This window comes from Rhinopithecus roxellana, chromosome 12, assembly GCF_007565055.1.
Source record: "Rhinopithecus roxellana isolate Shanxi Qingling chromosome 12, ASM756505v1, whole genome shotgun sequence".
NCBI lineage: Eukaryota > Metazoa > Chordata > Mammalia > Primates > Cercopithecidae > Rhinopithecus > Rhinopithecus roxellana.
In genome coordinates, this window is record NC_044560.1 from 79,522,675 (window position 1) to 79,550,549 (window position 27,875).

General features: G+C 38.7%; 1 protein-coding gene across 3 annotated transcripts in view; it reads right to left on the bottom strand.

The window, feature by feature from the left end:
• Window positions 1-18,587: 18,587 nt before the first annotated feature.
• The window catches only part of ZNF724 (zinc finger protein 724), a 53,810-nt gene continuing 44,522 nt past the window's right edge, over window positions 18,588-27,875 (bottom strand). For all 3 annotated transcript variants that reach the window (XM_030913527.1, XM_030913526.1, XM_030913528.1), the window contains one exon: window positions 18,588-20,444. In XM_030913527.1, coding sequence (XP_030769387.1) covers window positions 18,775-20,444 — 1,670 coding nt within the window. In that variant the 3' untranslated portion in view covers window positions 18,588-18,774. The remainder of the gene's footprint in view (window positions 20,445-27,875) is intronic.

Here is a 27,875-nt window from a genome sequence, read left to right on the forward strand (position 1 = left end):
GCCTGAGCAACATGGAGAAACCCCGACGCTACTAAAAATACAAAATTAGCCGGGCGTGGTGGCACATGCCTGTAATCCCAGCTACTAGGGAGGCTGAGGCAGGAGAATCGCTTGAGGCGGAGGTTGCGGTGAGCCGAGATCCCACCATTGTACTCCAGCCTGGGCAACAAGAGCAAAACTCTGCCTCAAAAGTAAATACACAAATAAATAAATAAAATAAATCTTCAAAAATGAAAACAGGCTGGGCGCAGTGGCTCGCGCCTGTAATCCTAGCACTTTGGGAGGCCGAGGTGGGCAGATCACTTGAGGTCAGGAGCTTGAGGTCAGCCTGGCCAACATGGTGAAACCCCATCTCTACTAAAAATACAAAAATTAGCAGGATACGGTGGTGCACGCCTGTAATCCCAGCTACTCGGGAGGCTGAGGCTGGAGAATCACTTGAACCCGGGAGACGGGGGTTGCAGTGAGACAAGATCGCGCCATTGCACTCCAGCCTTGGCGACAGAGCGAGACTCCACCCCGCCCCCACAAAAAACACCTACTCAAAAAAAAAAAAAAAAAAAAAAAAAAAAAAAACCAAAACTAACATCCACCAGTGCATACATATTGTTCTTTGTGTTGGGAGAGTCTAAAGCAGAATATTTGGTGAACTTGATAGTTATTTTTGCCATATTGGCATGCTGATTAAATCATTCGTATTTAATGTGAGTGAAACATTTTCATATCTTAAAAATACTGCTTTGCATTATGAATCATAAAGGTGAAGTATTTATCCTCAAGAGGATTCTGACTCTCAACCCAGCATATATGGCAACTCATTTCTCTGCTTCCTCCAAACTGAGGCCTCATGAGGGCTCAAGTATGGAGTGAGAAGGACTCAACAACAGAGTATGCAAAACAAAAAGGATGAGGTAGGATGGTCAGATCTAGGGCTCAGGGATTGACTGGGGGATGCCAATATAATGATTGCAGCTATAAAGCTTACTGGGTAGAAATAAACATAAAAAGTTGAAAACACCATGGCTTGAATTTGGTAAAAAAAAAACAGTCTCTGGAATTGTAGCAGTTGTGCCAAAATAATTGAGCAAGAATGACATGTATCTAAGGATTATTAAGGGGAAGGTTTACAAGCACACAAAAATTTGTTCCAAATCTTATTACAGTAGTAATGTTATTTTCTGTAATGACAGTTTCCCCAAGCTAAAGATGCCATAGAGAAACTAAGGCAAGTGCCTAATATGTTATAGGCAGTTAGTTTCAAAATTTAACAAACTTACAGTGATTTTATGAATTCAATTGAACTCTGTATAAATTTCACTAAAAGGCACTATCGGGTAGCTATTTCTCTCAGTTTTTCTGGAATTTTTCTGTGGCTTGATTCCAAATCAACCTTACTTGAATCCCAGTCATTTCTAAAGCCTCAGATGCAAGAATAGAAAAACAGCAGAAATGAAGGCAAGTTACCGCAAACAGTCCACGTCTAATACATTTGGTTTCCCACACGAACCAAAAACCCACACAAGCTAAACAACAGTGGGTTTAAAATTCAACCTGAATTCAACAATAGCAGTCACAGCCATACGTAAAAATTAACAAATCACAATGTAGAAACCTTTAGTCTGTTATTGCATTGTTATTCTTAAATATTTACTATATTTAGACAAGACTTTCAGTAAAAAGTACTTACAGCTACCAAGTATGAATTAAAACAGCCCTGGGGGAAATAGTATTTTTTATTAATGATGAAGATTGAAGCTCCAAGGATGTAAAATAATTTCTACTAGGCACAAAGCTAATGACCCAAATCAGGCTCATATATGTTTGATATTAAAATTTTTAATTCTCTCACTGTTGACAACGTTGACAAAACTGTTCATAGTTTCAGTGTTGGTGCTTGGGAATAAATCACAACAAGTACTATTGAGGGAGGATGGGTAGTCAACAAAGTGGCCATGTCCTTGGGATGCAGCAATCATGGTGATTGCATGGTGACTGCATACTATCAACACAATAAACCCCAGCGTTTGCTTTGTATTCCAGCTCATTCAAGCAAAGCTCTCTCCAATAGGAAAATTTTCCTATAAAGAGCATGCACATTTTTATTTTACCTGTCCTCAGACTGACCTGACCTCTTACTCATTATTAATAGTAAAAAACCATGCCCATGGGTAGAGTTTAAAATGTCATTGAGACATGTGACATATGAAGAAGCAAGTACAGCCACTGTGAATGTGCACCAAGAGGAACACCCAGAACATGCTTACTACTAGGAACACCTCTCCCTACCTCATAATTGTGTAAGGCTCCGGTAAGTGGAGTCTCACTAGTTCCTTTCTTTCCTGTCTTTCTTACAGCCTGTCTTGAATCCCTTTCTCTCAGGGTGTACTGGCTATTCTGCATCTTTTTTTTTTTTTTTTTTTTTTTTTTTTTTTTTTTTTTTTTTTGAGGCAGCGTCACACTCTGTCCTAGGCTGGAGTGCAGTGGTGTGAACTCGGCTCACTGCAACCTCCGCCTCCCGAGTTCAAGCGATACTCCTGCTTCAGCTTCCTGGGTACTTGGGACTACAGGCGTGTGCCACCACGTCAGGCTAATTTTTTTTATTTTCAGTAAAGACAGGGTTTCACTATGTTAGCCAGGCTGGTCCCGAACTCCTGACCTCAAGCAATCTGCCTGCCTTGCCCTCCCAAAGTGCTGGGATTACAGGTGTGAGCCACCACACCGAGCCTGCACCTAACTTTTAAGTCTTTCCCTTTTGCAATAAATTATCCTATGCTGCATCTCCTTTGTTGTCTCATGTTTCAGTTTTTTTTTTTTTTTAACTTAGAAGAGAAAAACTGAGGTCTCACAACAGCCACTGACACTATTGCACTGTTTTGTATTTTTTATTATAAACATTTTATTCTCTGATACGTCAATATTCACATTTCAAACAGCCAACTTATATTGAAGTCTACTATATAACAATACTAAATTGAAAATTTAAATGATCAGGCCGAGCGCGGTGGCTCACGCCTGTAATCCCAGCACTTTGGAAGGCCGAGGTGGGCGGATCACGAGGTCAGGAGATAGAGACCATCCTGGCTAACATGGTGAAACTCCATCTCTACTAAAAATACAAAAAATTAGCCGGGCGTGGTGGCGGGCACCTGTAGTCCCAGCTACTCTGGACGCTGAGGCAGGAGAATGGCGTGAACCCGGGAGGCGGAGCTTGCAGAGAGCTGAGATCGCACCACTGCACTCCAGCCTGGGCGACAGAGCAAGACTCCACCTCTAAAAAAAAAAAAAAAAAAAAATATATATATATATATAAGAAAATTTAAATAATCACAAAATGATTTGTGATAAAAGCATGTATGTTATTACAAATTTCGACTTTATCACACTATTCAGTTTCTTAAAACGATTCCCAACACAAATAATCAAATTTAATATTTAATTATTAGGATTCAATTCTAGAATTATTTAAATTCGTTTATTGTTATATGTACTTTTGACAAAACTGGATTTGAAAACTAAGAAAAAACTAAAGTATGTTCTTGTTTTTGTTTTTTTGAGACGGAGTCTCGCTCTGTTGCTCAGACTGGAGTGCAGTGGGGTAATCTTGGCTCACAGCAACATCCGCCTCCCAGGAGAATCAAGCGATTCTCCTGCTTCAGCCTCCTGAGTAGCTGGAATTACAGGCAGATGTCACCACGCCCAGCTGATTTTTGTATTTTTAGTAGAGACGAGGTTTCACCATGTTGACCAGGCTGGTCTCAAACTCCTGACCTCATGTTTTACCCACCTCGGCCTCCTAAGGTGCTGGGATTACAAGTGTAAGCCACCGCGCCCTGCCAAAGCATGTTTTTAAAGGTTCAAGGGACTCAAGCTTAGAAGCACAAATGCTCTGTAGTAAAATAAAGCCTCCTCTTTTTATCAATATTTTAAGTTTTATGTCTGAGCACTTACACATCAAGAACAGGACTCTGGATAATATTGAGGGAATATTTAAATGGATAAAATAGAAAGTGATCATCGGATAAAATAGAAAGTGATCATCAGAGTCTAATAAGTGATGGATACAGCAACATAATACTTGACAAAACCATTCAGGGTGTGTTTGACAAACAAGAAGGTTACATAGGAGCTGCACTGCATGATTAATGTAGTGTTTTCTCTCTAACTTTAGTCTTCATTCTCAATCTTAGAAATATCATACTTACATACACAGAATAATTAACCTTTTTTCCTGGAAGGCAGTGTTTCATCTTTTATTGTATGTTTCACAATGCTGTAATGATGCTGTTGAAGTACACTCTCTTTCCTCAGAAGATTACCTGTGTGAATTTGAATAGATTGACACTGGAGAGGACCAGCTCAGCACACTCACTTGAACTGTCTTGCTTTCCAGGCAGTTAAAATGCCTTTGAAGAGTGAAAATATACTGACTGCTGATTATGTAAAGTTTTACATTAAAAAACTTGTCAATTGTTTGAAAATTACATTGCATTGTCTACAACTTTTAAAATGTAAAATGCATAAAATAAATACTGTACAACAAAATAGAAATGATGGAGTTGGCCACAAAGGACAGCCAAATCTGTATATAGCAATGTAGAAAAGTATGTATCTACTGTCAGAGTGAGGTAACTTGAAGCTAAGAATCTAAAATTACTTTTAGTTTCAGTGTCTATGTTTTTTAAGCATTAATTTTCTAAAAATGTTTAAATGTATCTATCATTTTATTCCTAGAAATAAAAATGGGAGGAAAAAAGAGGTATAAAAACAAATGAAATGGAAGAAAGTGGATTACTCACAATAGCTAACGTATAGAATCAACCTAAGTGTCCATCAACAGGTGAATGAATAAAGAAATTGTAGTATCTTTACAGAATGGAATGATACCCATTTCTTTAAATTAGAAAGTCTTGTTATTTGCAACAACATTGATAAACCTAGAGAACATTATGCCAAGGAAAATAAGCCAGCACAGAATAAAAGTATATCACATGATCTCATTTCTATGTAGAGTGTAAAAAAGTGTACACAAAAAGTGTAAAAAAGTTTAAATACACAGAAGCAGAAACTACTTTCTGATAATGATAATTGCCTGGGGCTGGAGGAGATGTTGATAAAAAATAATAGGTCTTGTCTACATCTCTTAAGTTAACAAATAAGTTATTCTCCTCTCAAATTGGATTAACCAGGGAATTGAATCATAGACTGAAGAATCAATACTGAAGAAATAACACATTTGTTATAGCAATGATGGTTGTATACCGAAATTTCAGAGGCTTAGCAAAATATGTTCTCATGGAGCTTAGATCACCATGCCCTGTCGGTTTTCTTTTTCTGGTTAAGAGGACGTCTTCATGATCTTTCAGGGATCATATTTTCTTTCATCTTCAATCTGTATTCTCCTTTCTTCAGCGAATGGATGAAAAAAAACGATGCAGAGAAGACACATTGGCATCTTACCCACACATCACTTTTAGGCAAAGTGGGTAAGCAAAATAGGCATATGCATGAATAAAACACTTGTGGTAAAATAATCATTTTGTTGATTTCTATAGAGCTCAAGTTATAAACCAAAAGCTAGCAAATATACAGCAGAAAATATATTATTTGAAATAAGAATACTGTGAATGAAGTTATTCTGTCAATAGAAGCAAAAAAATTATAACCTTATCCTAATAGTCTCATCTATATTTGTACATCAAATTCTTTTTATTAAAAATTGTATTTTGTATAAATATGCAACTTATATCACCTTTTTAAACCATTTCAATGTCTTCTCCACTCTGTATTAGTGGAAAACAGGCCAGCTGGTCCCGGGAATGATAAAGAGCACTTGTTTGGGTGATACTCCTGTGCCAAACACCATTATTTGGCCCAAAGTACTGGTTTTCTATTTTTCTCTACATTTAGTAATAAAATAAAATTCTTAGCTAAGAAGACTTGATCTAATTCAAGTATGTTTTATGAAATATGGCTGACATTTAAGAGTCTCTGACTTATCTTGAATATTGACTTTATGAATTCAAACTGAGTTCAAAACTATAATCTTTTACTAAAAGCCTTTGCAAAGTAAGATTCATAAAATTTCTTTATAATATAAAAGGAATATGTTAACCATGCTTCCAGTAATCACTCTGACCACAACATTCTCAGTTTCCAGTATTCACCCTGAGTCACTCAGGGGAAATTGGTATTTGTAAACAGGCAGAGGAAGGTGCTGCTGAGTGGAGGTGTACCACACTGCACATCAATGCTTTCCACATGCACCTATCAGGCTCTTAATTTAATTGGACTGTCATTTCTATGGCTAGATACCTACTCAACCTAATCATAATTTTTTTTTTTTTTTTTTTTTTTTTAGCAGCTAATGATATCTGTTACCCATTAGTCCTATACAATTATTTGACTGGCTGAAAAATATTTTGTTAATTTACTTGAAATTGAGAGACTAGATTTGCAATCTTCAATCTTTCAGTGTTAAAGCAAATCAGAGAAGCACAATGCATGTAGAATGCATTTTGTTGTTGTTGTTGTTGTTGAGATGGAGTCTCACACTGTCACCCGGGCTGGAGTGCAATGGCACAATCTCGGCTCACTGCAGCCTCTGCTTCCAGGGTTCAAGAGATTCTCCTGCCTCAGCCTCCCAAGTAGCTGGGATTACAGGTGCCTGCCACCATGCCCAGCTAATTTTTTTAAGTAGAGACAGGCTTTCACTATGTTGGCCAGGCTGGTCTTGGACTCCTGACCTCGTGATCCCCCCGCCTCGGCCTCCCAAAGTGCTGGGATTACAGGCGTGATAGAATGCATTTTCCTGCCCACCATAATTCTTCTTTACATAGAATATATTCCATTCAAACTATTTAGCCAGAATTTTAGATTTCAAAAGGTCAAGAATAATTGAGTGAAGCCAAAATACTGTCTTTGCTTCTTGTTAGCAATCTAATCATTTCAAAAAGCACAGCAATTATGCCAAACCATTGAAAACATGTAGTTAACTTTATCCCATTTCAAAAATTGTTACTTTTATGTTAATTTAAGAGGATCTATCTACATAACTTTACATGCATTCCAGAAATATTTATCTTAGCTGGATGCAGTAGCTCAAACCTGTAATCCCGGACTTTGAGGGCCAAGGAGGCAGGATCATATAAAGTCCGGAGTTTGAGACCTGCCTGGCTGACACGGAAAAAGCTCTGTATCTACTGAAACTACAAAAATTATCTGGGCATAATGAAGCATGTCTTTAATCCCAGCTACTCAGGAGGCTGAGGCGCAAGATTCTCTTGAATCTGAGAGGCAGAGGCTGCAGTGAGCCAAGATGGCACCTCTGCACTCTAGCCTGAGCAACAGAGCAAGACTCTGTCTCAAATAAATTTTCATATTAAGGTATTTAATGTTCAATATTATATGACAGTAGAGTGGAATCCTCAAAAATGAGAAGTTTATCATTAATAAATTAGGCCAGGTGCGGTGGCTCACGCCTGTAATCCCAGCACTTTGGGAGGCCGAGGCGGGTGGATCATGAGGTCAGGAGTTCAAGACCGGCCTGGCCAAGATGGTGAAATCCCGTCTCTACTAAAAATACAAAAATTAGCTAGGTGTGGTGGTGCACCTGTAATCCCAGCTACTCACGAAGGTGAGGCAGGAGAAACACTTGAGCCTGGGAGGTGGAGGCTGCAGTGAGCCGAGATTGCACCACTGCACTCCAGCCTGTGCAACAGAGTGAGGCTCTGTCTCAAAAAACATAAAATAAATCAATCAATAAAATTTTTTTTCAAGGATTTTCAATCGTTAAAGAATCAGGTATGCTTTTCACGATAAGTTCAATTTTAGAAGGGTACCCACTGGTCTCCATGGTATTTCTGTAATAGATAGTGTAAAACTGGGTCACCAGACTTATGCAGACATGCTCATTTAATCAGAATGAGTTCAGCCTTCATGGTGCAATATTGGTATCTCAGGAGCTGATCATTCACTACAACTTAGTAAATGTTCCATAATCCCAGTGAATTCTTTCAACCACATTTCCTTTTCTCATTGATGTGGTCATGTTGTGGTTTCCTCTGTTTATCTTAAGCCATCCCAGATGAGAGGTGATTATTTATTGCATGAATGAGACCCCCTTTTTTTCCTCTTCCTTGGGATCCTCCTGTCCTCCCTACTGGAAGCAACATGTGGGAGGCAGGAATTATGACAACATACAAATATATTTCCTGCCAGGCGACCACCATAAGCAGCTTACAAAATGACCCATCTAGAAGTCACTTACTTCCAGGCCAGCAGGAGTGTTTTTCTGATGTGCCTTTTTCTCTTAAAAGCAGCTCTAATTAAGTTTAGCCCAACAGGATAATCTCCCTTTTGATAAACACAAAGTCAACACATTAATAACCTAATTTCATGAGTAATTAATTCCCTACCACAGTAAATCACACTTGTTTTTGAGATGGAGTCTCACTCTGTGGCCCAGGTTGCAGTGCAGTGGCATGATCTCAGCTCACTGCAACCTACACCTCACAGATGCAAGGGATTCTCCTGCCTCAGCCTCCCGCGTAGCTGGGATTGCAGGCGCCCTCCACTATGCTTGGCTAATTTTTTATTTTCCGTAGAGATGGGGCTTCACCATGTTGGCCAGGCTGGTCTCAAACTCCTGACCTCAGGTGATCCACCTGTCTCAGACTCCCAAAGTGTTGGGATTACAGGCGTGAACCACCACATACGGGCAGTCACACTTTTTTTACACTAAAAAGGTAACACCGCAGGTGTGCAACAGCTGGGAATCATCTTAGAATTTTATCTATCTACCTGAATAGACTTTTCTTTTTTTTTGAGATGGAGTTTCATTCTTGTCACCCAGGCTGGAGTGCAATGGTGTGATTTCGGCTCACTGCAACCTCCACCTCAGGTTCAAGTGATTCTCCTGCTTCAGCCTCCTGAGTAGCTAGGACTACAGGTGCCCACCACCACGCCCAGCTAATTTTTGTATTTTTAGTAAAGACAGGGTTTTGCCACGTTGGCCAGGCTGGTCTTGAACTCCTGACCTCAGGTGATCCACCCACCTCGGCCTCCCAAACTGCTGGGATTAGTGTGAGCCACCGCGCCTGGACCTGAATAGACTTTTCAAATTCTTTCAGTTGCTTTTGTTATCTAAGTAAACAAAGATACCTGCAAATAATAATTAACTACTTTCCAACTTAATTCATTACAAATATCTTTTTTCTGGCTTAATTTCTTCTTTATGTACCATTTTATAGATTCACACACATATATAACAATGAAAATGTATCCAATTATTCAATTTTTGTTAATTTATATTATAAATGAGTGTTAAATTATTTATTTTCTGTTTGAAGGGTTTGTTTGTTGTCCTTTGTTTTTTGGGCTTTTTGTTGTTTTTTGTTAAGTTTTTTGAGACAGTCTCGCCCTGTTGCCCAGGTTGGAGAGCAGTGGCGGGATCTTGGCTCACTGCAACCTCTGCCTCCTGGGTTCAAGCGATTCTGCTGCCTCAGCCCCCTGGGTAGCTGGGATTACAGGCGTGTGCCACCAAGTCCGGCTAATTTTGGGGTTTTTAGTAGAGACAGGGTTATACCATGTTGGCCAGGCTGGTCTCGACCTCCTGATCTCAGGTGATCCACACCTCAGCCTCCTAAAGTGCTGGGATTACAACAGGTGTGAGCCACCGTGCCCAGCAACACAGAACTATTTTTATAACACACAAGTCTTTTGACCAATAAGTATATATTTAAATTATTTCTTAAAATATAGATACACAATGGAGTACTATTGTGTACTTAGCCTTAGAAAGGGCTAAATCCTGTCATCTGAAACAATATACATTTGAAGACATTATGCTAGATGGAATAAGCCTACCACAGAAAGCCAAATACTTCATAATCTCATTTATATGTAGAATCTAATAAAGTTTAACTCAAGGCCGGGCACGGTGGCTCAAGCCTGTAATCCCAGCACTTTGGGAGGCTGAGACGGGCGGATCACGAGGTCAGGAGATCGAGACCATCCTGGCGAACATGGTGAAACCTCATCTCTACTAAAAAAATACAAAAAACTAGCCGGGCGAGGTGGCGGGCGCCTGTAGTCCCAGCTACTTGGGAGGCTGAGGCGGGAGAATGGCGTAAACCTGGGAGGCGGAGCTTGCAGTGAGCTGAGATCCGGCCACTGCACTCCAGCCTGGGCGACAGAGTGAGACTCCATCTCAAAAAAAAAAAAAAAAAAAAAAAAGTTTAACTCAAAAAAAAAAATAGAAAGTGAAATAATGGTTACCAGAGACTTGATGTGGTGGGAAGAAATTACAGAGTTTTTTGATTGATTGAAGGGTACAAAGTTTCAAATAGACAAGGTAAGTAGTTTTTGAGATCTATTTCACAGCAGCATGACTATAGTAAACCATAACGTAATTGTATTTTAAAATGACTAAGTAAATTTCAAATGTCTTACCTATCAACTCGCTTATGATAGGTAAGCGAGTTGATAGATGTTATTTAACTCAATCATTCCACATTACATACATATATTCAAACATCACATTTTACCCCATAAATTCATTCAACTTTGATTTGCCAATCAAAAATACTACTCATACTTTAAAGAGAAATAAACTTTAAGAAATTTGACGAGAAAAAAGTGTTCATTTTAAAATCTTAGAAAACATACATATATTTTTCATATATATATATATTTCAAATGGCTTGCTCCTTTAGTAATGTAAGTAAACTCTTTTTTCTGTTTTTATTAAGACGGAGTCTCACTGTCACCCAGGCTGGAGTTCAGTGGCATGGTCTCTCACTGCAACCTCCGCCTCCCAGGTTCAAGCGATTCTCCTGCCTCAGCCTCCCGAGTAGCTGCAATTAGAGGCGCCTGCCATCATGCCCGGCTAATTTTTGTAATTTTAGTAGAGACTGGGTTTCACCATGTTGGCCAGGCTGTTCTTGAGCTCCTGACCTCAGGTGATCCGCCCACATCGGTCTCCCAAAGTGTTGGGATTACAGGCATGAGCCACTGCACCCAGCCGTAAGTGAACTTTTAATATAATGAATAGTCTAAACCCAACACTCAGGAATAAAATGTTTATTTTTAATATTCAAAAGAATACAATACTATAAAAGACAGACTCTAAAGCAACTGCTTAGAGTAACATTATTTCTACATTCGTAAATAAGTTATTTCTTCATTTGTTAGAGAAAAGTTATTTGAATATGTATTTTAAACCACATTTCAACATATTAAATCAAATGAACATATGTACTTGGCAATAAAAAATTTATTAAACAAGTAGACAAGAAAACAACATGCCTTCTTTTCTAATTTTAAAACTGACACACTCGGCATTTAGGTGCTTATTTTTCCTGGTGTTACTGGAGTGCCAAAGAGAAGTACTCAATGAGAAATCTTTCTATATTTATATCCATGCTGGGTGTGAATATATGGGAATTTTCCAAGGGTAGTACTATAAACATTCAACTACTATTATATATAGCCCCACACTGACTGATTAGAATAAACATGGGTTACAAACCACTGATGTGGCCACCTTGTTTTTAGGCTTAACATTGATCATGATCTAACAGAATCAACAAATGAGAGCTATATGCTGGGTGCTCTTCGGGCAACTTTATTTGCATTAATTGCTTTAATTTTACCAAAACCCTAAAGTTAGGGATGCAATCAGCAACCAGCTGATATGGAGTTTCAATCTTAACCATTATGCCCAACAACCTGTCACCCAATGCTTATTTTAAATCCTGACCTAACATTTTGGCTTTAAATTTTTTAATTTAGTAAAAATAAAGATAAATTTAGAAACCACTTCTTTTTATCCATAGATAGTATGTAGAACTTAATTTTTGGTTTAAAGTGTTCATTACAAAGTCTGAGACAAACACTTCAGTAAATGAATTACAACATTATTCCTCTTATAAGAACCATTAATTTTACTTTTGAAATAATGAGTGTTTATATTTAAACTTAAAATGAGCCTATTATATAGAAAATTTGTTGTCTGCATGAACCTTGTCATCCATTGAGCAGTCTACAGTTGCTAGAAGTTTCAGAAACATTAATAAGAATACTCTTTCTGACTGAATAAAGAACGTTACGCTTTCTCAGTGACTAAAATAAAATAGATTGGAATTACTGATCAGTAACTTACAATGTGGTTTAAATATTATTTAATTAATACATGTGAAGTTTCTCAAACTCATTTTAACAAATGACTTCTTACTGTTTTTCACTTCTATTAGAAAAAAAGTATTAAAATTTCTGTTATTACAAGCCTATAAATTTTATTCAGATCTAAACATAGCGCTAATCTTAAAAGATCTGTATGCTTAGGATTATAAAAAGCTTATTCTCCATTCACACACAGAAGATAAATAACTTCTTTTCAGTAAACCTGATGGGGCAATTGTGACTCACAATTATAAGCTATTAAAATATTAATACTATCACCTAGCTGACATTTTTAGGTATCTGCATGTTCAACTTGTTTAACTTATAATTCAAAAATAAATTTTTATAAACTATAAAAAATATAAAGAATTTTTTTTTAGTTCTTAAATACTGTCATTATTTCTAGTTGACATAACATTAAATTTTAGAAGCTGTGGCTTTAGAAACAAGAAATGTCATGGTTGACTCCGCTTCACTTCCTGCTTTATTTCACACAAACACAGCAGCACAAAAACGGCCAGAAACGCTACAACATGACTGGAAATACACCAGTACCTTTCTAGGGAGAATATATGTGGGAGCATATTTACTTGAAATTAATGACATCTTTTGTTGAAGTACAGGCTTCTACATGGCAAGTAATAAAGACAAAAATTTTACAGGGCAAAAGAGTAAGAAACATACTCTAAAACTACCTTCTAACCCATTTTCTTTTTTCACTAGCATGGTTGTGACGGAATGAGCATTTCCAGCAGCTTGTTTTTACTTTTGAGACAGAGTCTTGCTCTGTAGCCCAGGTTGGAGTGCAATGGCGCGATCGCAGCTCACTGCAACCTCCTCCCGGGTTCAAGTGATTATTCTGCCTCAGCCTCCTGAGTAGTTGGATTACAGGCACGTGCCACAACACCCTGCTAATTTTTGTATTTTTAATAGAGACGGGGTTTCACCATGTTGGTCAGGCTGGTCTCAAACTCCTGACCTCGTGATCTGCCCGCCTCAGCCTCCCAAAGTGCTGGGATTACAGGCGTGAGCCAAGGTGCCTGGTCTGCAGCATGATCTTAAATAACCTACACCCTCTGCTTCACCATTTTTGGGATATGGCCATAAGATGTTTATTAATTTATTAGAAAAAATGTTTTCTTTTTCTAATTCAGAAATTTTAGCAAAATTTCACAGGCTGATCATGAGGTCAGGAGTTCGAGACCAGCCTGACCAACATGGTTAAACTCAGTTTCTACTAAAAATACAAAAATTAGCCACATGTGGTGGCACATGCCTGTAGTCCCAGCTACTTAGGAGGCTGAGGCAGAAGAATAGCTTGAACCTGGGAGGCAGAGGTTGCAGTGAGCTGAGATTGTGCCACTGCACTCCAGCCTGAGCAGCAGAGAGACTCCCTCTCAAAAAAAAAAAAAAAAAAAAAAAAAAAATCTAATCTACAATAACTGTAGTAATTACACTTTGAAATAAATTTAACCAAAAAGTGGAAAACCCTGTGCATTATAATCTAAACAATATTGAAGTACAAAATTAAATAATACACAAATGGAAAAATATTACCTATAAATGAATTGGCGTTATTATCATTAAATATCTGTATTACACAAAATAATCTACAGACATAATGCAATCTCTAGGAAAATACCAGTGACACACTGGTATAAATTTTAAAACATACATCTAAAACTTATATTGTACCACAGAAGACCCAAAGTAGCCAAAGCAATGAAGGAAAAAAAAAAAAGGGGGGGGGGTGCTTTGGGAGGCTTAGGCGGGCGGATCACAAGGTCAGGAGATCAAGAACATCCTGCCTAACATGGTGAAACCCCCTCTCTACTAAAAATACAAAAATTTACTTGGGCATGGTGTCGGACGCCTGTAGTCCCAGCCACTCCGGAGACTGAGGCAGGAGAATGGCGTGAACCCGGGAGGCGGAGCTTGCAGTGAGCCAAGACTGTGCCACTGCACTCCAGTCTGGGAGAAAGTGCGAGAAAAAAGAAAAAAGAAAAAAAAAAGTGTGAAGGTATCACCCTACCTGACTTTGAAATACACTAAAAAAGCTTTATTAGGTAAAACAGTATGGTAATTGAAGAAAAACAGACACATACTCCAATGGAGCAGGAAAAAAAAAAAAAGACCAGAAACCGCTGACTTGAATTTACAAACTAACTCCAGCAGAAATATTTATGGCTTATTATGGAGCATCAGTTACACAGCAAGCACTGTCATGTTTCCTTTTTTGTTTTTTCTTTTTGAGAGGGAATCTCACTTTGTCACCCAGGCTGGAATGTGGTGGCCTGATCTCAACTCACTGCAACCTCCACCTCCTGGGATTGATTCTCCTGCCGCAGCCTCCCGAGTAGCTGAGATTTCAGGCGCATGTCACCACACCCAGCTAATTTTTGTATTTTTAGTAGAGATGGGGTTTTGCCATGTTTGACAGGCTGGTCTTGAACTCCTGGCCTCGTGATCTGCCCACCTTGGCCTCCCAAGATGCTGGGATTACAAGCATCAGCCACCTTACCCGGCCTCACTGTCATGTTTCTTTGATACATTTATATATGAAAACATTCTCATGACTTATGAAACTTCCCTAGTACCCTAGTACTTACATGAAAAAAAAAAAAATGACTCAATAAATAAATTCACTTATGTCAACTATAACAAGTAAAAGGACAATAACTAAAGAAAAGTAGGCTTATATAGGCATCTGCAACTAAAAGAACAAAATGGAATGTTCTAAATAAAATATAACATTAGTTATGGAATTATATCTGAAAATTGTGTGCACTACTGAATTTTATAAAAAATTATTATAATCATGACCAGCTCACATAGTGGATACTTCATAAACTATAAAACAAAAAATTATAACAAAATTATAGGTCTGGCATGAGTACCAGGCAAAGAGTTTGTATGGAGAGATTCTGAGCCATAAGCCATACGGTTTTACAGTAATGAATTTAATACAAAGCTGAGAGCAAAAATTTTCTTTCAGCATTTTTGAGTTTTTTTTTTATCTAGTAAATTAATCACCTCATTAAAACAATTTGTTTTGTTCCAATATTGCTCTATTCTTCTGAAAATAGGTACAAACTCATACTCATACAAACACACTCAGTCCATAATTTCTTTCCTAAGGTTTATCTTTAGAGTGATACATGTGTATTTTTAACTTCATGTAAATCAAAATTAAAAGTCTTTATGTGTTTGCAGGCAGAGGCCACATGTTCAAATAAAAATATATAAGAAATTTATAAAAATATGTATATAAGACTCACAAATGTATGCATTTTATTCATACTTCTAAATAATACAATAATAGAAATTACCCTGTAGTCAATATCTATTTATTTACTCATTTTGAGACAGAGTCTTACTCTGCCACCCAGGCTGGAGTGCAGTGGCACGATCTCAGCTCACTGCAACCTCCACTTCCCAAGTTCAAGTGAATTCTCCTGCCTCAGACTCCTGAGTAACTGGGATTACAGGTGCTCACCACGATGCCTGGCTAACTTTTGTATTTATAGTACAGACAGGGTTTCAACATGTTGGCAGCGCTGGTCTTGAACTCCTGACCTCAGGTGATCCACCTGCCTCAGCCTCCCAAAGTGCTAGGATTACAGGCATGAGCCATGGTGCCCGGCCATCGGTAACAGTTTAGTTGTACATTTTAAACTAACAAAAAGTGAGAAATTAAATTTTCTGTAATACAAAGGATAAATGCCAGAGGTAAGGCCATTTGTAACAGTTTAGTTGTACATTTTAAACTAACAAAAAGCGTAAAATTAAATTTTCTATAATACAAAGGATAAATGCTAGAGATGATAGATACCTAATTTACCATGAGGTCATTATTATATATTGTATGTATCAAAATATGCCATATGTGGTTTAAATATATACACATACTATGTACCCAAAAATATTAAGTAAATTTAAATAAGAAAAAATAAAAATTTAACATACAGGAACAACATTCTTTAACTTCTTTGCAGTTTAAAGCCACTCGCAAAAAAGATTACTACAGATACTACTTTATTATGTTAACAAATAATACTATCTTTTACCTACACTCTTGAGTAAGGTGGAATGGGTTAAGGTTAGTGGCAAAATAATGCTTTATTGAATGCACAATAGTATTTAACATGTTAAAAATGTTAAATTAAAAAGTTAAGTCTACACATAACTTCAAAGTTTTTAAATGTACTAGATTGTATCACATAAAAGTACAATTAGTAAAATAACACTATTAAATTTTAACTAAAATTAAAAATATTTTTCTCATAAAGCAGAATATTTAACTGAACATCTACTTCATGCATCACTCAATATTATAAGTATCATGCATCACTCAATATTATAAGTTAACCACAAAGAGCATCCCTACTTAGATTTTCATCATACATCTTACATTTTAATGTCGTTACTCTTTCATAGAAGAGATAATAATGCCCACCTAATAAAAAAGAATCTCTCATATCTTTCACGCAGGAACCATTCATCACATACTTTCACATGTGAATACAATAGGAATAAAGAAACAGCATGAATTTGAGAGTTGAATTCCATCATTATTCACATATTAAAAAACCTATAAATTTTTTTTCAAGAAAAAAGTATATTTTGGTGGGCACAGTGGCTCACGCCTGTAATACCAGCATTTTGGGAGGCTGAGGCAGGGTTCAAGACAACCTGCCCAATGGCAAGACCTCATCTCTACTAAAAATACAAAAATTAGCCAGGCGTGGTAGCTCATGCCTGTAATCCCAGCTACTCGGAAGGCTGAAGCATGAGAATCACCTGAACTGGGAGGCAGAGGCTGCACTGCAACCTGGGTGACAGAGCAAGACTTCGTCTGAAAAAAAAAAAAAAAGCAAAGCCTCGCCAACATGGCAAAACCCTGTCTCTACTAAAAATACAAAAATTAGCCAGGCATGGTGGTACACACCTGTAATCCCAGCTACTCAGGAGGCTGAGGCAGGAGAAGCACCTGAACCTGGGAGGTGGAGGTTGCAGTGAGCTGAGATAGCACCACTGCACTCCATCCTGCACGATGGGAGCAAGACTCCATCTCAAAAAAAAAAAAAAAAAAGAAAAAAAAGAAAAGCACACTTTGAATGCAATAACTCTCCAAATATCTTACACACTTTTTAAAGTTATATACAAAATATTTATGTAAATTTGTTTTATTTTCTAAACTCAGCACTCTGATTTAGTGCACTGCCTGAAGTGTCAGTTCCTTAGATATATCTACTCTGAATTGATATTTACAGACTTAATTTTCAAATAACCAATTTTTTATATTATTGCATCTGCAAAAATATATTTTAGTATGAACTCTCTGGTGTTTCCTAGGCTGTAGTTTGTAAAAAAATGTTTTCCCAAATTTATTACCTTTGCAGCGATTTTCTTCAAGATATATTCTCGTACAAAATGTGTAAAATAAGATCTGTAATACAAGTAATGGTACCACAACACTCTTCATGTTAGTTTTTTTTTGAGATGGAGTGCAGTTGGAGTGCCTAGGCTGGAGTGCAGTGGCACAAACTCAGCTCACTGCAACCTCTGCCTCCTAGGTTCAAGCGATTCTCCTGTCTCAACCCCCTAGTAGCTGAGATTAGTCATGCACCACCACACCCACCTAATTTTTGTATTTTGGGTAGAGACGGAGTTTCACCATGTTGGCCAGGCTGGTCTTGAAATTCTGACCTCAAGTGAACCACCCACCTCGGCCTCCAAAGTGCTGAAATTACAGGTATGAGTCACCATGCCCAGCTCACTCTTGATATTTTAATGCTTGTCTTCAAAATAAATACTCTTCTTCACTTTAAAAGCTTGTATTTTCTGAAAAATCTATTGACAGTAATTTCATTTTTAATGCTTCTATTAAGTATGAACTCTCTGATATTGAATAAGATGTGAGCAGATATTAATGGCTTCTTCACATTCTTTATATTTGCATAATTTTTCTCAAGTATAAATCATTTCCTGTCCAATAAAGTGTCAGCGCTGGTTAAATGTTTTGCCACATTCTTCACACTTGTAGAGGTTTCTAGCTCTAGTATAAAGTATTTTACCTACAATCAAGTGTGACAACCATTTAAAGGTGTTTAGAAATGTTCAGGTGTTGTCAACTGCATTGTTATCATTCAGGTTTGTAGAATTTCTCTCCAGTAATTCTCTTAGGTCTGCTAAGAATTAAGGACTTGTTAAAGGCTTTGCCACATTATTCACACTTCTAGGGTTTCTCTCCAGTATAAATTATCTTCTGTATAGTGAGTTGTCAATTGGTTAAAAGCTTTGCCACTTTTTTTTTTTTTTTTTTTTTTTGGAGACGGAGTCTCGCTCTGTCACTAGGCTGGAGTGCAGTGGCACAATCTCGGCACACTGCAACCTCCACCTCCCGGGTTCAAGGGATTCTCCTGCCTCAGTCTCCTTAGCTAGGACTGCAGGCATGCGCCATCACACCCAGCTAATTTTTGTGTTTTTTAGTAGAGACTACTAAATAGAGACTACTAAATACCATGTTGGCCAGGATGGTCTCAATCTCTTGATCTCATGATCCACCAGCCTTGGCCTCCCAAAGTGCTGGGATTACACGTGTGAGCCACTGCGCCCGGTCCATTCTTTATATTTGTCAGTTTTTTCTATGGCATGAATTTTCTTGTGTGTAGTAAGGTTTGAGCATTGATTAAAAGCTTTGCCACATTCTTTACATTTGTAGGGTTTCTCTCCAGTATGAATGACCTTATGTTTAGTGAGAGTTGAGGACCAGTTAAAGGCTTTGCCACATTCTTCACATTTGTAGGGTTTCTCTCCAGTATGAATTATCTTATGTTGAGTAAGGTTTGAGTATTGGTAAAAAGCTTTGCCACATTCTTCACATTTGTAGGGTTTCTCTCCAGCATGAATTATCTTATGTCTAGCAAGGGTTGAGGATTGGTTAAAAGCTTTGCCACATTCTTTACATTTGTAGGGTTTCTCTCCAGTATGAATTTTCTTATGTGTAGTAAGGTGTGAGGATAGGTTAAAAGCTTTGCCACATTCTTCACATTTGTATGGTTTCTCTCCAGTATGAATTATCCTATGTTCAGTAAGGTTTGAGGACCGCTTAAAAGCTTTGCCACATTCTTTACATTTGTAGGGTTTCTCTCCAGTATGAATTACCTTATGCGTAGTAAGTTGTGAGAACTGGTTAAAGGCTTTGCCACATTCTTCACATTTGTAGGGTTTCTCTCCGGTATGAATTCTCTTATGTGTGGTAAGGTGTGAGGATGTGTTAAAGGCTTTGCCACATTCTTCACATTTGTATGGTTTTTCTCCAGTATGAATTCTCTTATGTTGAGTAAGGGTTGAGGACACGTTAAAGGCTTTGCCACACTCTTCACATTTGTAAGGTTTCTCCCCAGTATGAATTCTCTTATGTTGAGTAAGGGTAGAGGACACATTAAAGGCTTTGCCACATTCTTCACATTTATAAGGTTTATCACCAGTATGAATTCTCTTATGTTTAGTAAGGTTCGAGGATTGGTTAAAAGCTCTGCCACAATGTTCACATATGTAGGGCTTCTCTCCAGCATGAATTATCTTATGTCTAGTAAGGGTTGACGACTGGTTAAAAGCTTTGCCACATTCTTTACATTTGTAGGCATTCTCTCCAGTATGAATTATCTTATGTGTAGTAAGGTGTGAGGATATGTTAAAAGCTTTGCCACGTTCTTCACGTTTATAGGGTTTCTCTCTAGTATGAATTATCTTATGTGTGTTAAGGTGTGAGGACTTGTTAAAGGCTATGCCACATTCTTCACATTTGTAGTGTTTCTGTCCTGTATGAATTCTTTTATGTTGAGAAAGGGTTGAGGACACATTAAAAGCCTTGCTACATTCTTCAAGTTTGTAGGAATTGACAGTAGTGTGATTTCTTTTATGTTGAGTTAGGTGTGAAAGAACGCAAAATGATTTGCCACATTCTTTACATTTGAAAGGATTCTTTTCAGTCTTACGTCTATTTGAATTTGAAAATTTATGAAAGTCTTTCACATATTTATCACATTGAAATATTTTGCTCTGAGTAGTTGACAAACACTGGTTAAATCCATTATAACTTCCTTTGTGCACCTTATACTCATCCACACTTTTATAGCCTTTTTTTAACTGTAAATTGTGATGTCCACATTTTTCATATTTTCTTAGTATTATTCTTTGGAAAGAAGCTTTTATGCTCTGCTCTGGCCAAAGGTCTTGGGCGAAATAACAACACATACCTGAAAGAAATAAAAATAACAACTTACTCCACATACTAGACTCAGATACATATTCTTTACAAATCTAACCTACAAAATTATACAAACTACATAAACAAGACTGGATAAGAAGGCCGGGCATGGCAGCTAATGCCTGTACTCCCAGCACGTTTAGATGCTGAGATGGGCAGATCACCTGAAGTCAGGAGTTTGAGACCAGTCTGGCCAATATGGTGAAACCCATCTTTTCTAAAAAATACAAAAAAATTAGCCAGGAATGATAGCATGCACCTGTAATCCCAGCTACACAGGAGGCTGAGGCAGGAGAATTGCTTGAACCTGAGAGGCACAAGTTACAGTGAGCTGGTATCACACCAATGCACTCCACTCTGGACAACAGAGCAATACTTTGACTCAAAAACAACCAAAACAAAACTGCACAACAAAATACCAAAGGCCCTAATTTCCTTATAGACATATAAATGTAAGAAAAATACACAAACCAAAATACATTTGTGAAAAATTTATACATGAGTTAAGTGTGTACAGTGCCCCAGGAGGTGAGGACAATGCAAAGAGTCATAAAGAATAATGAGAAAAGTCTGTTATGTTTACCCAACACAGCTCATCCCTCTCCCCAATATAATATAGTGCCTTTAGAAGTGAATAACCAGCCAGGCAGGGTGGCTCACGCCTGTAATCCCAGCACTTTGGGGTGCCGAGGTGAGCGGATCACCTGAGGTTAGGAGTTTGGAACCAGCCTGGCCAACATGGCGAAACCCCGTCTCTACTAAAAACACAAAAATTAGCCAGGCGTGGTGGTGGCGCCTGTAATCCCAGCTACTCGGGAGGCTAAGGTAGAATTGCTTGAATCTGGGAGGCGGAGGCTGCAGTAAGCCAAGATTGCGCTATTGCACTCCAGCCTGGGCAACAGAGCGAGACTCCCTCTCAAAAAAAAAAAAAAAGAGTGAATAGCCAACCCCGTTTTTCTTTCTTTCTTTGTTTTTTAAAGACAAGTAGAACACTGGCACATACATCTTTTTTTTCATTTCTATGAGCCCTTCCAGACACTGGTTTCTGTCTTGCACGACATAAAGTGCTGAAAAAAGTGTTGGTATACTTTGGAATGACGGTTTGAATCTGCTGAAACCAAAGCTAAATGTTACAGCAGCAGAGAGACTGCAGTATCACAGACAGCGAACAGGTTTAGCAAGTGGTGACTGATTATTAAGAAGAAACGTGAATAAACTTTTTAAATTAAAAAACAAATTTCAGACAAGACACATCCTAGGAACATGTTTAAGACACTCCCAGAATTTCTAGCTGAGAAAATTTTTCAGACTATGCCAGGACAAAGCTACATTATAAAAATTGTGATAGATAGCTTTTTTTAATATCCAAATCTCAATTAAATATTACCATGTATACAAAATAGGACAATAAAGTCCCCGCAAGAATATTATAAAGTTTTCAGAAAAAAACCTTGAATAAAGTATACATTACTTTTTAAAATTGAAAATAAGGCCAGGTGCGGTGGCTCATGCCTATAATCCCAGCACTTTGGGAGGCTGAAGCAGGTGGATCATGAGGTCAGGAGATCGAGACCATCCTGGCTAACATGGTGAAACCCCATCTTTACTAAAAATACAAAAAATTAGCCACGCATGATGGCATGCGCCTGCAGTCCCAGCTACTCTGGAGGCTGAGGCAAGAGAATCATTTCAACCTGGAAGGTGGAGGTTGCAGTGAGCAGAGATAGTGCCACTGCACTCCAGCCTGGGTGACAGAGCGAGACTCCGTCTGAAACAAAAAAAAGAAAGAAAGAAAATAAAATAAATTGAATACTCAATGAGTGAAATAGGAACACATACAACTATCAAAACATTTTTTAAAAATGAGGTTAAGAACAAAAATATTACAAATATAAAAAAACCAAAATTGTGGAGGTAAAAAACACACAAAAAATTATAATTGAAAAATCCTAAAATAAAAAATGTAAAAATAAAGAAACTCAACAAACAAACTATGATACACAAAGATATTTATAAGAAACACAGGTTAAGCACAATTTCAAGTCACACAAGACAATCTTGGGAGCTGCAAGATAAAAGTGATGTGTCATTTACAGAGTCTTATGAGATAATCAGTGGATTGTCATCTAAAATTTTGCAGGCCAGAAGACAATGGTGTAATATGGTCAAAACTTCTGAAAAAAAAAAAAAAAAAAAAAAAAAGTAGCTATCAAATGAGAATAATACCATCAGGAAATCTATCTTGCCAAATAAAAAGAAAAAAGCCTTCCTAAATAACCAAATTCTGAAAAAGAATATGGGCAGTGCATATGCCCAAATATAAAAGATTCTGAAAGCAGTTTCTTCTACAGCAAAAACATGATTCCAGAAAATGACAATTATTTTCTGAGAAAGATATGCACATACACAAAAATAAAATTTCTCAGCATAATCATAATGGTGCAGAAATTTTTTAATTGTTTTTAAAATTTGAAGGAATTTTAGAGAATAAAGGAATTGAAAATCTGAGGAATAATTTTTGTATGCAACTTAAGTTTACTTTTTACCAGATTAAAATATATTGTTATATGTTTTAGAAATATTATGTAAACCCCAAGATACCACAGATAATGTATCTGCACAGATACACAAAATAAAATAAGAAATAAGTAAAATAGGCCGGGGCGGTGGTTCATGCCTATAACCCCAGCACTTTTGGAGGCCAAGGCAGGCAGATCACAAGGTCAGGAGTTCAAGACCAGCCTGGCCAACACAGTGAAACCCCGTGTCTCCTAAAAATAAAAAAAAATTAGGCATGGTGGCGCATGCCTGTAGTCCCAGCTACTAAGGAAAGTGAGGCAGGAGAATTGCTTGAACCCGGGAGGCAGAGGTTGCAGTGAGCCGAGATTGCACCACTGCACTCCAGCTGGGGTGACAACAGGGCAAGATTGTTTCAAAAAACAAAAAAAGAAAAGAAAGAAGTAAAAGAATATCAATGTAGAAATAAAAAAGAAACAGGCCGAGCGTGGCGGATCATGAGTGAGGTCAAGAGATTGAGACCATCCTGGCCAACGTGGTGAAACCTCATCTCTATTAAAGATACAAAAATTAGCTGGGCGTGGTGGCGCACGCCTGTAGTCCCAGCTACTCAGGAGGCTGAGGCAGGAGAATCGATTGAACCCAGGAGTTGGAAACTACAGTGAGCTGAGATGGCACCACTGCACTCTAGTCTAGGCAAGAGAGCAAGGCTCTGTCTCCAAAAAATAAAATAAAATAATAGAAAAAACTGCAAAATCTACAAATATATTGAAATTAAACAACAGACTCTTGAGCACACTCCTGTTCAAAGATTGAAATAATTATTATTTTAGAGATGTCCATACTGCTCAATGTAATTATAGAATTAATGCAAGTTTCTTTTAAATTTCTCATTCACTCTTGAAGAAATTGAAACAACCCCAAAGTATAAGGAATCTCAAGAGACAATAAAATAGCCAACAGGCTGGGCACAATGGCTCATGCCTGTAATCCCAGCACTTTGTGAGGCTGAGGAGGGCGGATCACCTGAGGTCGGGAATTTGAGGCCAGCCTCTCCAACATAGAGAAACTCCATCTCTACTAAAAATACAAAATTAGCCAGGTATGGTGGCAGGGACATGTAATCCCAGCTACTCAGGAGGCTGAGGCAGGAGAATTGCTTGAACCCAGGAGGCAGAAGTTGTGGTGAGCCAAGATCACGTCATTGTACTGCAGCCTGGGCAACAAGAGTGAAACCGTGTCTCAATAAGTAAAATTAAATTTAAAAATTAAAGAATAATAAATTAAAAACATGGCCAACAATCTTCAAAAAAAAAAAGAAAAGAAAAAAAGAAACTGTGGCCAGGCTCGGTGGCTCACACCTATAAACCCAGCACTTTGGGAGGCTGAGGCGGGTGCATCATGACGTCAGGAGATCCAGACCATCCTGGCCAACACAGTGAAACCCTGTCTCTACTAAAATACAAAACTTAGCATGGCATGGTGAAATGCGCCTGTAGTTCCAGCTACTTGGGAAGCTGAGGCAGAAGAATTGCTTGAACCCAGGAGGCAGAGGTTGCAGTGAGCCAAGATAACATCACTGTACTCCAGCCTGGGCAACGGAGTGAGATTTCTATAAAAATCTCAATAGCACATTTTTACAGAAACATTGTTAAAAACTTTTGAATTTTATTACAAACTATAACTAGCCAAACACCCATGAAAAAGATGAGGCATCATACTACCTGATTTCAAAACATATTAAAAGCTACAATAACAAAAACAATGTGCTACTGACACAGAGACAGATAAACAGATGAAAGAACAGAATAGAGAGCCCAGAAATGAACCCTTTTGTATATAATTAAATGATTTTTCACAAAGTTGCCATGACCACACAGTAAAGAAGAGATAATCTCTTCAAAAAATCATGATGAGGCCAGGCACAGTTTCTCATACTCGTAATCCCAGCACTTTCAGAGGCTGAGGCGGGTGTATCACCTGAGGTTAGGAGTTCGAGACCAGCCTGACCAACCTGGTGAAACCCCGTCTCTACTAAAAATACAAAATTAGCCGGGCGTGGTGACACACACTTGTAATCCCAGCTACTTGGGAGGCTGAGGCAGGAGAATCGCTTGAACACAGGAGGCAGCGGTTGCAGTGAGCTGAGATCGTGCCATTGCACTACAACTTGGGCAACAAGAACAAAACTCCGTCTCAAAAACTGAAAAATCTATCATGTTGCAAACTGGATATTGCCAGTCGTGGTGGCTCATGCCAGTAATCCCAACACTTTGGGAGGCCGAGGAGGGCGATCACCTGAGGTCAGGAGTAAAAATTAGCTGGGTGTGGTGGCAGGCTCCTATAATTCCAGTTACTCAGGAGGCTGAGGCAGGAGAATTGCTTTAGTATGGGAGGCGAAAGTAGCAGTGAGCCTGAGATGTGCCACTGCACTCCAGTCCGGCAGAGAGAAACTCTATCTCAATAAAAGGAAAGGAAAAAGGATAAAGGAAAAAGGAAAAAGGAAAGGAAAGGAAAGGGAAGAGAAAACTGTTTGGACGAACGGAGGCAAGATGGCGCAGTTCCAGGTTCTTCACCCTCAACTTTCCCGCGCCTGGGAAAGACACGGGTCGACTGCGCAGGCGCAACCCGACCTCCAACGGAGAAAAACCGGAACCCGCCTAGCCACGCCTACCGCCCCGCCCCCGACCCGCCCACTCCCGGGCCCAGGACATAAAAGCCGCTCCCTGCGGACGTGCAGTGCGATGCGAACTTCCTTGGCCCCTGCTCCTAAGCGGACCTAGGAACCTAGCCACAGAAGGCCCGAGCGACTTCGTTGGCCTCCACCACCAGGACGGGTGAACCTCGCCCCCTCCTTCACATTGGCTTGTAAATAAAGTTTTTTTGCCTTGCCTTTTCTCTGGCATTTGCCCTGGGGGTCGCATTAAAGCAAATCAAAAACAAAACTGGACATCTACACTAATACAGCTGGATCCTTTCCTTTGACCATATGCAAAAATAATTTAAATAAAATACTTAAACATTAAAAAAATAACTAACAAATCTTCTAGAAAAAAATATAGGGGAAAGACATGATATTGGTCTTGGCACCATTTTCTTAGATACAAAATTAAATGTATGAACAGAAAAGAAAAGGAAAATTTAACCACACTATACTTCAAAATTTCTGCAGATTAAAAAAAAAAAATTCAAGTGCCAATGCCTCCTAGGAAACTGGTAAAAATATTTACAAATCATATAATAGGAGTTAATACTCAGAACATATAAGCAACTCTTAATACTGAGCAATAAAGTTGAATAACTTGATTTAGAAAAGGATGAATAATTGAACAAAATTTTCATTTAAAAGATATATAGCTGGGCTGGGTGCAGTGGCTCACACCTGTAATCCCAGCTCTTTGGGGGGCTGAGGCAGGCAGATCATGAAGTCAGGAGATCGAGACCATCCTGGCTAACAGTGAAACCCTGTCTCTACTAAAAATACAAAAATTAGTTGGGTGTGGTGGCGAGCACCTGTAGTCCCAGCTACTCGGGGGGCTGAGGCAGGACAATGGCATGAACCCAGGAGACAGAGCTTGCAGTGAGCCAAGATCATGCCACCACACTGCAGCCTGGGCAACAGAGCGAGACTCTGTCTCAAAAAAAACAAAACAAAACAAAAATAAAAGATACATTGCCGGGCGTGGTGGTTCACGCCTGTAATCCCACCACTTTGGGAGGCCGAGGCTGGTGGATCACCTGAGGTCAGGAGTTCAAGATGAGCCTGGCTAACATGGTGAAACCCCGTCTCTACTAAAAACACAAAAATTAGCCAGGTGTGGTGGCACACGCCTGTAGTCCCAGCTACTTGGGAGGCTGAGGCAGGAGAATCACTTGAACCCAGGAGGCGGAGGTTGCAGTGAGCCAAGATCACATGACTACACTCCAGCCGGAGTGACACAGTAAGACTCCATCTTAAAAAAACACAAACAGGTGGGGTGCGGTGGCTCACACCTGTAATCTCAGCAGTTTGGGAAGCCGAGGTGGATGGATCACGAAGTCAGGAGTTCAAGATCAACCCGGCCAAGATGGTGAAACCCAGTCTCTACAGGCACAGTGGCAGGCGCCTGTAATCCCAGCTACTCAGGAGGCTGAGGCAGGAGAATCACTTGAACCTGGGCAGCAGAGGTTGCAGTGAACCAAGATTGCGCCACTGTACTCCAAACTGGGTGACAGAGGGAGACTGTGTCTCAAAAACAAACAAAAAAACACACACAAAGATACAAAAATGGGAAACAGCATTTGAAAGGACACATAAATTTAATTTGTGAAGACATACATAGAAATCACAAGGAAAAGCAAAATCACCCCACACCCATTAGAATGACCACTGTCATTTTTCTAAAAAACACACCAAATCTGGCTAGGCACGGTGGCTCATGCTTATAATACCAGCACCTTGGGAGGCTGGATAAAGACCATCCTGGCTAACACGGTGAAACCCCGTCTCTACTAAAAATATGAAAAGTTAGCCAGGCATGGTGGCATGCGCCTGTAGTCCCAGCTACTTGGGAGGCTAAGGCAGGAGAATCGCTTGAACCCAGGAGACGGATATTGCAGTGAGCTGAGATCGCACCACTGCACTCCAGCCTGGGCAACAGAGCAAGACTCTGTCTCAAACCAAAAACAAAACAAAACAAAAAACCAAAAAAACAACCCACCACCAAATCTGTTGACGATGCTATGAAAATGAAACTTATATTGATTGTTGATGGAAAACAAGGATGCAGCCATTATTTTAAAATGTTATGTTTCACACAGAATTAAAAGTGGAATTATAATTAAATACAGCAATCCCATTTATGAATCTATATCCAAAGTATGCAACACAGGACCTAGAAGAGATACGTAAACATCTATATTT